The 18,096-nt window shown below is 45.2% G+C and overlaps 1 protein-coding gene across 3 annotated transcripts in view; it reads right to left on the minus strand.

Moving 5' to 3' along the window:
* IPPK (inositol-pentakisphosphate 2-kinase) overlaps window positions 1–18,096 on the minus strand; it is a 104,028-nt gene that overhangs the window by 38,679 nt on the left and 47,253 nt on the right. For 2 of the 3 annotated variants that reach the window (XM_050957825.1, XM_050957824.1), the window contains exon 3: window positions 31–126. In XM_050957825.1, coding sequence (XP_050813782.1) covers window positions 31–126 — 96 coding nt within the window. Of the gene's footprint in view, window positions 1–30; window positions 127–3,627; window positions 3,799–18,096 lie in introns of all 3 variants that reach the window. The other variant, XM_050957826.1, reaches the window with a different exon arrangement.

Genomic DNA, 18,096 nt, shown 5'->3' on the forward strand with positions numbered 1-18,096 from the left:
AACTATGTAAGTTAAGGATAAAATGATTACCCCATAATGAACATATTTCTCCCCAAAAAACTGTTTCATGACGTGTTTTCCGAAGTCTACTATGTTTTGCAGGTGGCGTAAGATTTCCTCTGGTGCCTGAAAAAGAAAGAATAGTACATGGTCATAAGTATTTTGTGAATGTATGCAGCAATAATAATACACAGCACTTGAAATATCCATGTGTCTTAGAAATTTTCCAAAAACTGGGGGCAAGTACCATCAACTTCTGGAGATCCTAAAGCTGTCACTGAAATTAAAGTAAGTTTCTAGTCCTTACAGTTGCAAATATAAGTTTCCGAACATGGAGCAAGTATAAATCCAAGCAGCAATGCCTTGTTAAGTCTGCAGATAAACCGCACAAGTGCCTGTGCCGCTGCTCACAGCTTTGGTAAAAACTTCATATTGACACACACAGTACTATGATCAATTTCACTGCTCCTATCTGAAACCTTATGGGTAGCAGTAAAACTTTCAAGAATCAGATCAATTTCCCTCTACTTATGTTTAGGAAATTTCTGAGCAAAAGCAGTAAAGGCAGAAAATGAGAGGATTGAAAAAAAGTAGACAGGGAAAGAGGAGATTAGCCAAGACCCCTCTCTACTGTCACTGCCACCCTTGCAGCAGCCAGGAGGATCTCTGGGGGTTAAACAGGGAGATTATATTCCTTCCCATCCACAGACAGAGGGATTGAGAGTGAGAGCAGCCTTTAATTTTACCTGACTTACCTAGTTGTTGCCCTAGACAATGTACCCCCTTATTGTCGTTTAGTCTTCTGTGGGTTTTAAACCTTATGTATAAGATGGTGGGCATAAACTGATGAGGAAGTATCTGAGTGGCTGAGAGTATGGAGGGTGGAGAAAAAGGGGATTTTTACACTGATGTGGAAGAGAGAAGACTGAAAATCTGAGACACAACAGCAAATAGAAGCTAGAGAACACATGGTAAGGAAAGAAAGAAAAGGATAAAAGGGACTATATCAGAGAGAAAAAAACAGATACAGAAATGTATTAAATCTGAAACAGATTAACATGTTACGATTAGATTTATTACATAAACAGTGCACAGCTGTGTATTTTATTGTATTTTTTAAACTGAAGGGTGCATGACTGTTAGGGCTGTAGTGATATAGGTATTTTTCAATAAGATCTGGTAAACTTAGTTCTCATGCCAATAAGTGGGGTAAATTAACTGATTAATCTGATACTGTAGTTGGTGCATTTCCTTAATGCAATGTGAACTGTGAATTAACATTTTATCTATAATAGGTTTAATTTTATAATCTCAAAACTGTCTGAGGATCCTAATTTTGGGAGAGCTTTTAGCACTTCTGAAGCAAAAACTAAAAGGCTTTTACCCATGTACAGTTCTACAGATGACACAAACTTTATGATTTAATGCTGTTTACCTAGTTAGTTTAGTTTTTCCACAATGAAACTTCTTAACCAATAAATAACTTATATGGACTACACAGCTACAACGCCTTGTCTACACTACCTTTTGCCAACAAAACAGTGGGGTGTATACACTACAAAGCTGCTTTTGGTAGCAAAATAAAACCACCTTGACAAGAGGCAGAGATTTCTGCATCAAAGTTGAAGCATCAGTGTAACTGGCCTCCCCTAGTGTCCCACGATCCCCACTGCGACCACTCTGCTCACTGTTTTGAACACAGATGCCCTGCGCCTAGCTATGCAGGCATGCACCCCTTCCCTTTCTAAACTCCTGGAAGCTTTGACATTCCTCAGCATGGAGAGCTCACAGAGCTGCTGAGGATGCTGCTCTTTGTATCCGTGGAGACTGTGGGAGAACTCTAAGGGAATCACAGAACCATTAATGTGGAATCCTGCTCTCCCCGGCAGTCAGAACACAGCGGCAGGCGGGGGGGGAGGGAGACTGCTGTGCTGTAGCAGAGTTGGGGGATGATGTGGACAGGGAGAGTACAGTGTTCCCTCTAATTCTTCCCACCCATGTAAGGAATGAATTTTGCACATAACAAAATTCATGTGGTGGAGGGTAGGGCTGAGGGTTTGGAGTGCGGGAGGGGGCTCAGGGATGGGGGGGCAGGCTCTGGGGTGGGGCCAGGGATGAGGGGCTCAGGGCTGGGGCAGAGGGTTGGGTGCAGGGGGTGAGTGCTCTGAGGTGGGGTTGGGAATGAGGGATTTGGGGTGCTCCAGGGCTACAGTGGGGAGAGAGAACTCTCCCCAGCACTCACTCTCAGCAGCAGCACCTGGGCTGGCGGGGAAAGGTGCCTCTTCCTGCAGCAGGAGCTCTGGGGCTGCAGAATAGGCACCCTTCCGCCAGTCTCAGCAGGATAGGTGTCTCTCTGAGGCCAGGCCCGATCAGGCCGCAGCAGGTCCGGACCGCAGGCTGAGTTGGGAGCCAGGGAAGGGGCATCCCTCCTCCGGCCACAGCAGGTCCCCAGACGGGTTCCCTGTGCACCTGTGCAGCGCTAAATAGGCTGCTGTGCACTTTACAGGGAAATTGGGGGTGGGTGGGAAGGAGATAAACCCTTCCCCTGCCTCAGGATTGGTTGCTCAGGCTGCTCTCTGAACTTAGAGACAGCACGCCAACACACTCCCCCAACACACACTGTTTCTGTCTCCCCCACACACATACACACACACTGCCGGTCACACACACTCCCCCATCCCCCACCTCCCCACACACTTCAGTTGAAAAGTGGCTGGTGATCTAGTAGGATGCCCATAGAACGATAGGATTTAGAAACCTGCATCATATGACACTGTACCTGCCCCATGAGGCATTACAAACCCTTCCCAAAACACCATGTGACCAGTTGCGCAGTGGGGTAGCTACCCACAGTGTACTGCTCTGTCAGTTCTAGAGATGCTAGTGTGGATGTGCTCTGCCGACACAAGGAGCATAGTGTGGACATGCAACAGAGGTTTAATTAAAGTGCTTTAATTAAAGCGGCATAACTTTAATTGACAAAACTCTGCAGTGTAGACATTGCTTGAGTTTACTTATCTGTATTAGCAGAGTCTGGTTTTCGTTAACCAAAAAGGATTACCAATATTAAAAAAAATATTATATAATAGACTTACATAACCAGTAGGAAGTGAAAGAAGCAAAAAGTGTTTAGGTGGCACTTTTGTCATTCTAGAAAAATTAAGATGTGTCTTATTTAATTAACTCAAGTAGCATTATCCCTCGCATTTTGTTTTTTCCAACTGTAAGGTTGGCTCTCCCTTAGGTTCTTTTGTGGAGGTTCAAGTGAGACTGGGGAAAGTTTAAGGAAAGGAATATTCTGTTTTGTTGAAAATGTACCAAAACCAGAAGCCAATACTGAATATTCAGTACTGAACAATGACCTCTCAATAGATAACTGATTTCTTGTTTGACTCATGAACCTTCGCCCATCCCCCCACCCCACCCCCAAAAAAAAGTTGGTCAGCAGGCAACAAATCTCAGCAGGATACCATGCTGACAGGACTGAAAACAGGCTGCCTAAAGGCAGCCATATTCCTCCCCACCTGTGTAAGAAGACTCTTTGTTACAGCACCCTCTTTTTAAAATATTTTGCATTAGGTGAGGCCACATTTCTGTGCTTAGAGGTTTATGACAGATGATACCTACAAAGCAATCCTCCATTGCAGACAAATGACCTAGAAGGCCTTTGCTGTCTCTTAACTTCCATGGCTGTCAAATTACTGGGCTTCTAAAATCATGGTTTCTCAGCTGGGTACACAGCTTTGGTCTTCAAGTTGATAAACAACTCCTCCAGGGTCAAACATTAAGTCTTCAGTTCTGTTCCAAGAAAAACTAGTCATTTCTAAATATGAATAGGATGTCATAACATTAAAATTATATAATATCCTATATAAAATACAAAAAGGATTTTCAAACCACCGTCTGACAATCACAGTGCCTGCCAGCCAAAACATGGAATGCTGAAACCAGCTAAAATCAGCTCCACTTCAGAACTCAATTCCATAACATACTACAGCAGTGTTTGCACAAATGATGCACACGATCACTCCTGCTGCCATATTATTAACTGAAATATCAAAGCACATTTCAGATATCTGGTACATACTCTGTTCATCAGTATGCAACTTACTATTAACATCTATGAAAAGGAGGGGAAGAGAACAAGTCTATAAGCTGATTGGACAACTCTGAATTGAAGTTTTGCAGGGGCCCTTGTTACCTGTCAGTTCTGTGTATCCAGTCTGACTCATGAAAGATTCCTTCCCCACCCCTGCTTGAACCAAAACTGATCAGAAGAAAGACTTACAAAAAGCAATGAAAAGGCAGTGGGAGACACACCTAAATCCCTCTGGACAAGGGTGACAGGATTAAGGCAACTGCCCTAGCCTCATCTGCATCAAGGGATGGGACACGGAGGCATCTCCTTTAGCATACAGAATGGAAAACAGAGATTCCAAGGCAAGAAACGCACTGAACTCTGGGACCAGAAAAGCAGGGAAGCACTGCAGGATGGGGGATCTTTGCTCCAGATGTTAACTACTGAGCTGGGTGTGTGCAGGCGTGATCAGACCAATTCTAGTAATAAATCCTTTATTGGTATCCAAAATACTGAAGCTGCCGAACTGCATTGTGAGCTCCCTGGAAAGAATGCTGTCTACAGCCAGGAATGAGCAGCTTTGATTGTCTAGCCAGAACAAAACAACTTTGGTATATTCCCTTGAGCCATCAGTTTACCCATAAACAAATCTAGTATTCTCCCTTGAACCATTGCTGTTTCCCTACAAAAACCCCTACCCAGGCTCAAGTAAGGGTGATGATGCCTGGATCCAAAATCTGCATCAGTTCCATTGGACTTCATCTTCTCCTGACTGTTCTGGGGGCTCTGCCTGTCTCCAGCTCTCCGGACCCTTAGCTACCACCACCAGCTGGGAACTCCGACCAGTTCAAGCTTCATGGAGTCGTGAGAAACCCAACCCTCTCTCTATTTTTTTTCCTACTCTAGGTATAGCTTTCTAACCCTAACTTGTGTGATCAGAGAGTTTTCTAAACCTGACTTTTATTATCAAATTTAAGCTAGATTTAATATTCTGTTTTGTTTGTTTGGCTCGCCTTGTATGGCAATAAATAACATGGTTAAAATGACTGATCCTTCCCTCTCTCTCTTTTGTGTTTTTGGCTTCCTCATTTGCTCTGCAGCAACACTCCTCTTACCTAAGCTAAAGATCCCTGTAGCACCCAAAAATCCTGTGGGGTTTGCTCATCAAGTGGGTTACTAATAGTACACTTGTAAAGTGAAAGCACAGCTCAACCCAGCCTGTTGAGTCCAGGGTCATATAAGGGGTCAGCTTGGGAGTGCTGATTGATCCGGCTCACTCAGACAAGTGTGAGAGAGTGAGAGAGAGAGAGAGAGAGTTAGTTTCTGGGGTGGGAGGAACGCAGGACCTAGGTCCCTCAGGGCTGCAAGATAGCTCCATTGGGAGAGAACCTGCAGAAGGAAGCAGAAGAACTTCGTATGAAAATGCAAGTGACACAAGCAGCACATTGATAGAATTACAGAACCCAGTGGGGTTTGCTCATCAAGTGGGTTACTACCAGTACAATTGTAACATGGAACTGCAGCTCGACCCAACATGCTGAGTCCAGGGGCATAGGAGGGTGGCAGCATGAAAGTGCAGCTTGAAAAGTAACCTTAGTAAATGGATGTACTCCAAAGTAATGGGCAAAACTGGTAACACCCTTCAAAAAACTGAGGCCTGTGATGATTACTCAGATGAGGCCCTCAGGAGTAACTACTACAATAGAATGACATCCAAGGCCATGTCTACATCTAAAGTTTTGCAGCGCTGGTTGTTACAGCTGTATTAGTACAGCTGTATAGGGCCAGCGCTGCAGAGTGGCCACACTTACAGCAACCAGCGCTGCAAGTGGTGTTAGATGTGGCCACACTGCAGCGCTGTTGGGCGGCTTCAAGGGGGGTTCCGGGAACGCGAGAGCAAACCGGGAAAGGAGACCCGCTTCGCCGCGGTTTGCTCTCGCGTTCCCGGAGCCACCCAGCAAACCGCAGGGAAGGAGATCTGCTTGCTCTGGGCTCCGGGAACGAGAGAGCAAACCGGGAAAGGAGACCCGCTTCGCCGCGGTTTGCTCTCTCGTTCCCGGAGCCACCCAGCAAACCGCAGGGAAGGAGATCTGCTTGCTCTGGGCTCCGGGAACGAGAGAGCAAACCGGGAAAGGAGACCCGCTTCGCCGCGGTTTGCTCTCGCGTTCCCGGAGCCACCCAGCAAACCGCAGGGAAGGAGATCTGCTTGCTCTGGGCTCCGGGAACGAGAGAGCAAACCGGGAAAGGAGACCCGCTTCGCCGCGGTTTGCTCTCTCGTTCCCGGAGCCACCCAGCAAACCGCAGGGAAGGAGATCTGCTTGCTCTGGGCTCCGGGAACGAGAGAGAAAACCGGGAAAGGAGACCAGCTTGATTACCAGAGGCTTCCTCCTTCCACGGAGGTCAAGAAAAGCGCTGGTAAGTGTCTACATTGGATTACCAGCGCTGGATCACCAGCGCTGGATCCTCTACACCCGAGACAAAACGGGAGTACGGCCAGCGCTGCAAACAGGGAGTTGCAGCGCTGGTGGTGCCCTGCAGATGTGTACACCTTCAAAGTTGCAGCGCTGTAACTCCCTCACCAGCGCTGCAACTTTCTGATGTAGACAAGCCCTAAGTCATGATTATGAACTAGGTTGTTAAAACTTGACAACATACATGGATATTACTGTGACAGAAGATATACAAGAGCCTGGATAATGAAGACAGAATACTAGAACTCCATTCCGTTTGCTTTGGCTACACAAAAAAACAGTATTTGTAGAAATGTTATCCACTGTATGAAATGTAAATATATACATCTAGGAACAAAGGATGTAGGCCATATTTAGAGGATGAGGTACTCTATCCTGGAAAGCAGTGACTGAAATAACTCAGGGGTCATGGTAGATAATCTGCTTAACATGGGTTCCCAGTACTGTGACGAAAAGGACTAATCACTATGTGATCCTTGGATGTTGTGGAATATGTTAAGTAATGTTCAGTAAGTATTTTATGTACAGGATTTGTAGGGGAAGTAAAATCTGTGGGTGGACATGATAATAATGTAACATCCGAAGACTTTGTTAAAGGACTTGTGGCTGGTAAGTCATCCAAATTCCAGTAGTTGGAGGAGGACCATTGGAAGGCAGAGTTAAGATTTGCTGGATAGTGGTGGGCTATGCTGGGACCTAGCTGCAGTTGCCAGGAACAGACTGTCAAGGAACCAGATATTAATTCACTGGGGACTATAAATGCCACCTTCCCAGGGCCTAGACTATAGATGAACAGTAACTTAGTTAATTTGTGGGTTTACTTGTTATTAATGGAATTTGCTAATCAAGTCTGGAGTGAACCTTTGATGACTGGGTATTCCTGCAGTGGCCTTAGAAGAGCACCTACCACCGTTTTATTGAGTACTCTGCTCCTGATGCCCGGGAATAAAGGAGCAGTGAGGGATGACACATGGGTAAAACTTCCAAGTGCAAAGCGTACTGATGACAACAGTTACTTGAGCCCGGAAAGTGTAAGAAGCCCAAGGTTATAACAGATGAATATAGAGGGGAATCTTGAGTGGGGAGGTTATATTACCTCTGGATTTGGCACTAGTGCAGGAGCGGGCAAACTTTCTGGCCTGAGGGCCACATTGGGTTTCAGAAATTGTATGGACGGCCAGTTGAGGGGGGATGATAGCCCCCCCCATTCTTCTCCCCCCCCCGCTTCTCACCTCCCAGATGGCCCCCCCGGGACTCCTGCCCCATCCACACACACCCTGCTCTCTGTCCCCTGACTACCCCCCGATACCCCATCCAACTCCCTCTCCTTCCTAACTGGCCCTCCCGGGATCCCTAGCCCCATTCACCCCCTGTTCCCCACCCTCTGACAGCCCCAACCCCTATCCGCACCCCTCAACTCGCCTGCCCTCTATCCAACTCCTCCCTCCAACCCTCACACTCCCTGCCCCCTTACCATGCTGCCTGGAGCACCAGTGGCTGGCAGTGTTACAGCTACACTGCACAGCACAGAGCACCAGGTCATGCCAGGCTCTGCAGCTTCACTGCCCCAGGAGTTCACAGCCCACTGCCCAGAGCACTGTGCCATCAGCGGGGCGCACTGAGTTTGCGGGGGAGGGGGAACAGCAGGGAAGGGGCCAGAGGCTAGCCTCCCGGGGCAGGAGCTATGGGGCCGGGCAGAAGGGGTCGGTGGGCCAGATGTGGCCCGCGGGCAGCAGTTTGCCCACCTTTGCACTAGTGTGATCAGAACTGGACACAATATTTCAGTAGTGATGTCCACAATACAAGAGGAATGTTGATAAATTGAGAAGGGTTTAGCTAAGAACCACAAGAATGACTGATGAACTGGAAAACATGCCTTATAGTGATGAAGCTCCTTGAGTCTGTTTAGTTTAACAAAGAGAAAGTTAAGGAGTGACTTGATCACAGTCTGTAAGTACCTACATTGGGATCCAAAGTTAGATAGTAGGCTCTTCAACCTACCAGAGTTAGACAAAGACCCAATGCCTGGTAAACAAACTCAGATGATAAATAAAGCACAAATTTTCCACAGGGAGAGTAATTAACCATTGAAACAACTTGCCAAGAATTATGGTGGATTCTCCAATACTGGCCTTTTTTAAATTAAGATTTGGGATTTTTTTTCTGAAAGATATCCTCCAGTTCATCCACAGCTATTGGGCAAGCAGGAATTAATTCAGGGAAGTCCTATGGTCTGTGTTATACAAGAAATTAGACTATATGAACACAATCATTCCCACCTCTACTCACAGGCCTTGTAATCTATGGATTGATGAACTTGCACAGTAATTTAAAAGTAAGGGTAACCAAGTTGTTTCCTAGTCTTTCGTGATTTTCCTCGCTGTCACTTTGGCTCATAGTAACACCACACCCTTCGTATTCTATTTCAAAAAACTCCCAGATAATATGCAAGTTTTTCAACAAGGGGCAGTGGAGTAAGTTTTACTTTTAACTGATGGTTGTTAGGATTGCTGAACTGGCCATCAGAGAACTGGAAATTGAAGTTACAAACATGCCAAACTATAAACAACTCCAACAGATTCTACGTGAGGGGTTTACTCTCTCAAACTACAGAGAGTAGGTTTCAGCTTACATTTTACTAAGCTTGACAAAATCAAGTCAATGACCTACCCATGACAAAGTTATTTCTGATGTCCACTATTTTAAGAATTAATCATGCTACTAACTTTATGAAAAAAAACTCTTGCTTTACAAAACCAGATATGGAGAAGGATATAATGTAATTCATTTCGTATAAGCAGTAGTCTGAAATAAGAATGGGATGTGTTAAGTAGGAGGACTGTTCTGGGTGTGCAGAGGAGAAAGGGTGAGGTAAAAGCAGTGTATGGTCTCCATGTGAATTTTAAAGCAGCAAATAAACTTTCTGCCAACACTGCACGCTTGAATATAAAAGACCCAATGAAAGGAAGCTGCTGACAAGAGTATTGTCTGACTAACCAAAAACAAACAATGGAAAAAGGGTAGAAAATGAAAGACCAAGTTAGTTTTCCATTTAAGTAATTAGTAGGACAACGTCAGCAATTTTAAGAGGAGATCTTTTAGGTTTTTTCTTTAAGTGTAATATTTGTAAGGTTGAGGGCTGAATGCCTCCAACAGGAGGGTCACTCAATATAAAGATTAAAAACATGAGCTTCTTCTTAGCTATTTGGCCAGTCTTCGCATAATCCAATAGGGTTTTTTTTTGTTGGTTTGTTTTAATATCTGCATATTACCATCAGCTGCAGGGCTATTTGTATTATGCAAATTACCCTCTTATAGATTAGAAACAAAGCAGTGTACTGAGTATTGTGTGATAAATTGGGACAGCATTCTTCTTCTACGCTTAGCCAAACAGTCGGCCATAGCGATCATTTGCCATTTGGTACGTTCCTTTTCAACCACGAAAGCCTGAAAGTCCAACATCAGAACAGACCTGATTAACCAATGTAATAGGAGATCTGCCTCTGGGCCGCCGCCACCCCTCGTTTGGTGGAATTTTATCTTGAATGTTACAAGCCACCCAGAGAATGGCGTTCGCTGGAACGTCTTGCAGCATCCTTGCAATGTGTCCAAAAAGCACGTAAGGTGCTGCCTGCGGACAATGGACCCAGTAATCTATTAACCCAAACGACCATAAATATCCACATTACAGATGAAGTCATTCCACTTTATGCCCAATATATGATGTTGACATTTTGTACAGAAAACCTCCAGCTTTGTCCAGTATGTGTGGCATAGTGTCCATGTTTCGCACCCGTACAACAGTTTGGGAAGGGTACAGCTCGAATAAATCCTGAACTTGGTTGTCATACTAAGATGATGCTAATTCCATATCTGTTGTAAATGGTCCATTACAGATGTTGTAATGCCAATCCGATGGAGAATCTCCATGTGAGAACTTGAGAAGCTGGTAAGTATAAAACCCAGATAGCAAAAGCTGGAAACTGATTTGACAGTTTTGTTGTTCAAAGTGATTGGAGTCACAGGTGGACCTGTGTCCTAGATTTTGAAGTTTTGTCTTTGACCATGAAACATGGAGACCATTCTTCCCTAACTCCCCCTCCATATGCTGGAGTGCCTCATGAAACTTGTCAAGGCTCTGTACTAAAAGAACAATGTCATCAGTGTAGTCAAGGACTGTGAGTGAGGCCTGGTCTATACTACGAGCTTATCTCAAATTTAGCAGTGTTAAATCGAATTAACCCTGCACCCGTCCACATAACGAAGCCATTTTTGTCGACAGAAAGGGCTCTTAAAATAGATTTCTGTATTCCTCTCCAACAAGGAGAGTAGCGCTGAAATCAACATTTCCATTTCGAATTAGGGTAAGTGTGGTTGCAATTCAACGCTATTGGCCTCCAGGAGCTATCCCACAGTGCACCATTGGGACCGCTCTGGACAGCAATCTGAACTTGGATGCACTGGCCAGGTAGACAGCAGAAGCCCTGCACACTTTGAATTTTATTTCCTGTTTGCCCAGCATGGGGCACTGATCAGCACACGTGACCATGCAGTCCCAGAATTAAAAAAAGAGCTCCCAGCATGGTGCGTATGCGAGATGAATCTGTTCTATCAGAACTCCGTTCCAAAAGCCAAAATGCCAAAACATTTGAAAAAATCTCCAAGGCCATGATGGACAGAGGCCACAACAGGGACTCAGCACAGTGCTGCGTGAAACTTAAGGAGCTGAGACAAGCGTACTAGAAAGCCAAAGAATCAAATGGACGCTCACGGAGGGAGGGGCAACTGACAACTGTAGCTATCCCACAGTTCCCACACTCACCGAAAACTATTTGAATTCTGGGCTGAGTTCCCAATGGCTGAAGGGTAAAAAACACTGTCATGGGTGGTTCAGGGTCTTTGTTGTTACCTACATAGCAGCATCCCCTTGCCTTGCCTTGCCGACAGCAGATGGTGCAGTATGACTGGTATCTGTCAGCGTCGTCCCATGGGTGCTCCTGGCTGGCCTCTGTGAGGTCAGTCGGCGGCACCTGGGCAAAAAAGAGAATGACTCCAGGTCATTCTCTTCTTCAAGTTTTGTGTAATGGAGATTCAGTCCTGCCTGGAATATCATGCCAGTTGAAGGCTTCTGCCTCAGGCTGCTCTCCCAGTCAGCAGCACCGCACAGTCGCACCTACCCCAGCCTACCCCTTACTATCAGAGCTCACAATCAGATACTTAGATCTCTACATTTTGCTGCCAATAAAAAAATTACGCTGCCATTTAGAACTGTCCCCCAATATACATACCTGGGACATTTTGTATTTTACCAGTGTCAACCAAAGGCCCACACACAAACGGAGAGTCCTGCCTGTGCTTCTATCCTAGTGCTTGTCACAGATTCCCATTTTCAGCTATAGGCTGAGTAAGTGCAGAATGGTGGTTCACTCTACTTCACTTTAAGCCAACTGCCCTCCCCTCCTCACTTTGATCTCTGCTTGCAGAGGCAATAAAGTCAGTGTTGTTTCAAATTCACGCATTCTTTATTACTTCATCACACAAATGGGGGAATAACTGCCATGGTAGCCCAGGAGGGGTGGGGGAGGAGGGAAGCAACAAGTGGGGTTGTTGTAGGGGTACCCCCTAGAATGTCATGCAGCTCATCATTTCTGCGGGATGTCTGGGGCTCTGACCCGGATCGGCCGTTTGTCTCTCTGGTTCTTTAGTAGGCTTGCCTGATATTCTAGGCAGGACTGACTCCATTAGACAAAACTTAGAGAAGAGAATGACCTGGGGAGTCATTCCCATTTTTGTCCAGGCACCCCCGACCGACCTCCCTGAGGCGGGCCAGGAGCACCCATGACAGCAGCAGACGGTACAGTATTACTGGTAACCATCTTCGCTGACTTGCAAAAGGCAAAGGGATGCTGCTGTGTAGCACTGCAGTACCGCGTCTGTCAGCAACATCCAGTAGGCATATGGAGACAGTGAAAAAAGGCTGAACTGGCTCCATGGTTGCCGTGCTAATCCAGGGAAAAGAGCGCGAAATGATTGTCTGTCACTGCTTTTACAGAGGGAGGATTAACTGACAACATTTACCCATAACCACCAGCGACAAATTTTTGGCCCCATCAGGCACTGGGAACTCAACCGAGATTCCAATGAGACTGCGGGAGCTATGGGATAGCTATGGAGTAGCTACCCACAATGCAACGCTCTGGAAGTCGACACTAGCCTCGGTACATGGACGCACACCGCCGAATTAATGTGCTTAGTTTGGCCGCGTGCACTCGACTTTATACAATCTGTTTCCAAAAATCGATTTCTGTAAAATCGGAATAATTCTGTACTGCAGACATACCCTGAGAGATCACTGATCTCAATGCCTATGGACCTGATGGAATGCTGCATTATGAAATTCACTTCCCGACAAAAAAGAGTGAAGGGGCCAAAACGCAACCCTGCCTAACATCAGATACTGATTTAAAAGGCACTGACATCCAGTTCCCCCGACAAACACGGGCACTGGTTCCATTATGCAGCTCTCTAATCAAGTCCAGCAGAGGGGTAAGGACACCTACGCCCTTTAAGGCCTTCCATAACGTGACATGGTCGATTGGATCAAATGCAGCCTTAAGATCAACATATACTACATGCAGGGGCTTCCTGAACTTGCGACGCATCTCCGAAAACAAGTGAAGGGCCAAAATGGCGTCTAACGTGGACCTGTTCCTCGTATAGCCTGACTGTTGGGGACAACACTTCCCATGTAGCAAAGGCTCCAGATGTGCCAGCAAAACATGCGCACACACCTTCCCTGGAATGGAAAGCAAGGTGATCTGCCTGCAGCTCTTACATTCACTGCACAGTCCCTTGCCCTTGTAGAATGAGATCACAATACCGGCCTTCCAGACAGTAGGCGGGGTTCCAGTTGTAGCCATCTTTCGTCTGAGGTGGAGAAGTGATTCTGCTACAGGATCAACAGCACATTTTAGCAGCTCTGAGGGGATGCCATCAGTATTGACTGCACGTCTGTTTTACAGTTTAGAGATGGCAGACTTCACTTCATTCAGTGTTGGTGCACCAGTACAAATGTCTGGATCCAGAACCATCTCATCCCCCATCCCCAGCCCCAAGAGATTGAGATGCCATCCTAGAAGTGTTTATCTTAAACACCATGGTAAACCAAAAAGGAAGAGGACTGTCACTAGGTAGCTCTGTTGAGACTGCAAGACCTGATGTTTTTCTCTGAATAATACAGGCAGCATATAACCACAACATAATGGCTGAAAAGTATACCAAGGTCAACTAAACTATCCCATTATACTTCTCCAAGGAGTGGGGAAGGAACAAACTAGCCACTTTGAATCAGGGAAGTGAAATAAATTTTACCTTTCAAAGTATTCTGTACCTAAAATCACATGAAACAAATGCAAACATATTGATAATCAAGTGGAATTTAGTGAAGGGTACTTGTATGAAAAAAGAGAGCTTTTGATGGCTTAGATACAAGACAGTAATGTACAAAATTGATCCTACAACAAACGTTGTAGGCTCCTTTATAAGACCAATGGGGACAAAGATTTAGCTCTGTCCAGTAATTAGAAACAGAACGTTTGTTCACATGGGCCACAAGCAAACATGATGCACAGCTTCATGCTCACTTCAGTCATTAGAAAATTTTGAAAATCTAATTTCTGCACAACTTTCCACTACATTCTTTAGAAAAAATAGCTTTTGGAGTTTCCAGTACTAAGCAGGCCAGGTCCTAATCACGGTAGAAGATAATTTTGCTCTGTTTCTTTTAACGTAAGAGTATATGGTTTTCAGAGCTAGCCAGATATCAGAGATTATGGAGCTACTAGACACATATAACTAGACCTGTATCAGTGTCAGTTGTTGCCTACTATTTATTGTATCATTAGCATGGCACATCTTAAGTAGGGCCTCTGATACTTAGGAAGCAGTGTAGTTAAGGAATGTGGAAAACTGGTAAACTTCTGATGTATTTTTATGAAAGACTATACATGATGCAGTTTCCCCTCTCACCTTGTATTGTTACTTGCCAAGGATTCATGGGGTTGACTTCTTTATCTTCCAGCAGGGGAGATGTGACAGATGTGAGACCTCAGAAGCATGGAAACTTTCAAGACTATTATATTGAGATGTGCCAGTCGCTAGGGGTACATAAAATAATCAGATTTTTGCATCAAGGCATGTTTTTGTTCCTGCTCGCTAGGTGTTTCCCCAGCGGAATCTGGAATCACTTGGCAGTAACTAATGCAAATCCCTGGACAGGTGAACAATTCTGTAGACATACTACCCCCTGGGGGAAACTGCAGATACTGATTTTAACTGGGCTCAGGAGGACCAGTAAACAAATAACTAGGAACTGCATAAAGAGTCAGCCTGAGCTGACTCAGGGTGACCAACTCTGGAACTAGGAACAAAGACCTACCAGTATCCCATGCAGATGTTGGGTAACACCTGGTACGCTTAGCATGTAATTCCCCCTCTACAGTCCACCAAAGGCACTCATTTTAGGTTCCTTGGGACTCATCTCTCTTGGGCAGAGATCTGCATCTGTCTCCCTCCTGACTAGGGATTTTCCCAGGATGCACAGCTCCCTGCCTGCACTGTGATAGTCTCCTCAAGCCACACTGCCTAAACAGGCCAAGCAGCTGTGCTTTGCTTTCTCTGCAAAAGCCATGAACAGCTGTAACTGCCAGTAGCTACAAGTTATCACAGCGCTTTATAAGCGAGGACGTTTATTCTTAAACCAGTACTGAGAAAAACATTAAAAACAATAAAAACCTACACACATACAAACAAGCTGTCTGGAGATGTCTCCTCAACTCCAACAAAGGGTTTTTCTGTGGTTACAAGTTTGTTACAGGTTTAGTCCAGAACGCCCCCAATAATAGGTTAGTCTTTCCTTTATACAGCTTGGGCCTTTGACCTTGAGACTCTAAGAGCAAGTAACCACCAGACAATGGTTCTCTCCTCAGGGCATTCCTTCAGAAGGCTGGGTTTTTGCATAACCAGAGGTGGGGAATTTGCCCCTAGAGATTCCCAGAGCAAACCACTTAACTCTGTCTGTCCCAAAAGCCCATTCTTGTCTCGTACATTGTTCAATACAGTCCTCTGAAGTTCATAACACTTCCCAGGATTCACATCCCATTTCCCCAGTAGAGAGATTACATACAATCCCAGCCCACAATAATGCATAACCTTTACATTTAATACAATGGACTTCAAAGATATATAAATCTAATTCAATAAAAAGAACAGGAGTACTTGTGGCACCTTAGAGGCTAACAAATTTATTTCAGCATGAGCTTTCGTATGCATCCGAAGAAGTGAGCTGTCGCTCACGAAAGCTCATGCTGAAATAAATTTGTTAGCCTCTAAGGTGCCACAAGTACTCCTGTTCTTTTTGCGGATACAGACTAACATGGCTGCTACTCTGAAACCTAATTCAATAAGGCTTTTTCCCCCAAGGATATTGCAGGATACTGCCATGTGTCACGGCATGTACACCATTTATTATTTTATGTTTTTTCTGTATATTTTTTGTACTAAATATATTTTGCTTTGTGAAAGTTGACTGACTACTGGTAAATACAACCATAGCCCCTGAGAGAGCACAGAACTGCAGGCACTAGCCTAAAGTCACCCCTGCCGTGATAATCACTATGAATTGCAAGGAAATTGCAGCCTAAATCCCCAGCCTGGAGGGAGGGGGACGAGTTCCTGCCTTGAAGAGTATCAGAGGGGTAGCCCGTGTTACTCTGGATCTGTAAAAGCAGCAAAGAATCCTGTGGCACCTTACAGACTAACAGACGTTTTGGAACATGAGCTTTCGTGGGTGAATACCCATGCATCCAACGAAGTGGGTATTCACCCACGAAAGCTCATGCTCCAAAATGTCTGTTAGGCCACGTCCAGACTAGGAATTAAAATCGATTTTAGATACGCAACTTCAGCTACGAGAATAACGTAGCTGAAGTCGAATTTCTAAAATCGAGGTACTCACCAGTCTGGACGGCGCGGCATCGATGTCCGCGGCTCTCCGCGTCGATTCCGGAACTCCGTTCGGATTGATGGAGTTCCGGAATCGATGTAAGCGCGCTCGGGGATCGATACACCGCGTCCAGACTAGACGCGATATATCGATCCCCGAGCAATCGATTTTAACCCGCCGATGCCGCGGGTTAGTCTGGACGAGGGCTTAGTCTATAAGGTGCCACAGGATTCTTTGCTGCCTTGAGAGCTAGAGGCCTGAGACCTGAGTAAGGGTGCCCTCAAGGAGGCCAAGAAGGGGTCAGAGGTACAGTTATCCCAGAATTGTGACAAAGCGATCCATCCACTGTCTGCAGTATATAAAGTGTACATTTAGGATTTGGTTTGTTTTTTTAAATCAATTCATTTAAAAAATTCTTTGTTGCTTACATGTTTATCTATTGCTAAAGCTTATTCTTTAGCTCAACTCATTTGTTGCTGTGTAGACAGAGCTCAACTGCATTTGCTAGAACCAGGCCAGATGAATAACAAAATTATTGTACACCTCTACCCTGATAGAACACGGTCGTGGGGAGCCAAAAATCCCTACTGCATTATAGGTGAAACGCCGTTATATCAGGGTAGTGGTGGCAGGGCTGCAGTGGTGATTTAAAGAGCCCGGGACTCTGGCCACAGGGAGCCCCAGGCCCTTTAAATCACCGGCAGAGCCCCGCTGCTGCAGCCCTGGAGTAGCGGCGGCACGACTCCAGCCACGCTTTAAAGGGTCTAGGGCCCTTGTTATGGGAAGCCCGGACCCTTTAAAGCGCTGTCCGAGCCCCGCTGCTACCGCACTATATGCAAACCCGTGTTATGTCAGGTCGCGTTACAGTAGGGTAGAGGTGTACCTGTAATGCAAGCAGGGCTTAGTGTGATGTATAAAACTCAAGGTAGTTATGATTTCAAGTGAGGAGTGAACAGCAAGAGTGGCTGAACTAAATAAAGATTCTGATTTTATGAATTAGAAGGAAGGTGAAAAAAACTGACATACAAACAGCACTGTCTAGAGAGGAAGTTTTTTGACAATTTTTTCATAAGATGTCAGCAGGTCTTTAGTGATGATAGGAAAAAAAAAACCCAAGGCCTAACATAATATCTAGTGTAATCTTGCAAGCGGCACTCCCAAAGTATTTCTAACCTTGAGAATAAAGTATCTGAGATATTTGAGCAACGGTCTCCAATGACTCAAGAAACATTAATGAGAGAAGAATTCTGAAGTAAGCAATAGGAAGAGAACTGCTGGTCAAGAAAGGCAATTACAATTATTTTATGCTGTGGTAGCATCCAGATGCCCTAGTCATGTTTGGTACTCCAATGTGAAAGAGGCTGTATATAAACACATAAAAGGACTCAGTCCTTGCCTTGAAAAGCTTATAATCCATCTCCTCATTAGTTTCCTTAAGTGAGAGCAGACTGAGTGCTTGTTCACAAGAACACATACGTCATGACTAGCCAGGAAGTAAATGTACCCCACTGCATAGTAAGTATCTGTGTGGACCTTGCTGACAC

Source organism: Gopherus flavomarginatus, chromosome 6, assembly GCF_025201925.1.
Source record: "Gopherus flavomarginatus isolate rGopFla2 chromosome 6, rGopFla2.mat.asm, whole genome shotgun sequence".
In the NCBI taxonomy this organism is placed as follows: Eukaryota; Metazoa; Chordata; order Testudines; family Testudinidae; genus Gopherus; species Gopherus flavomarginatus.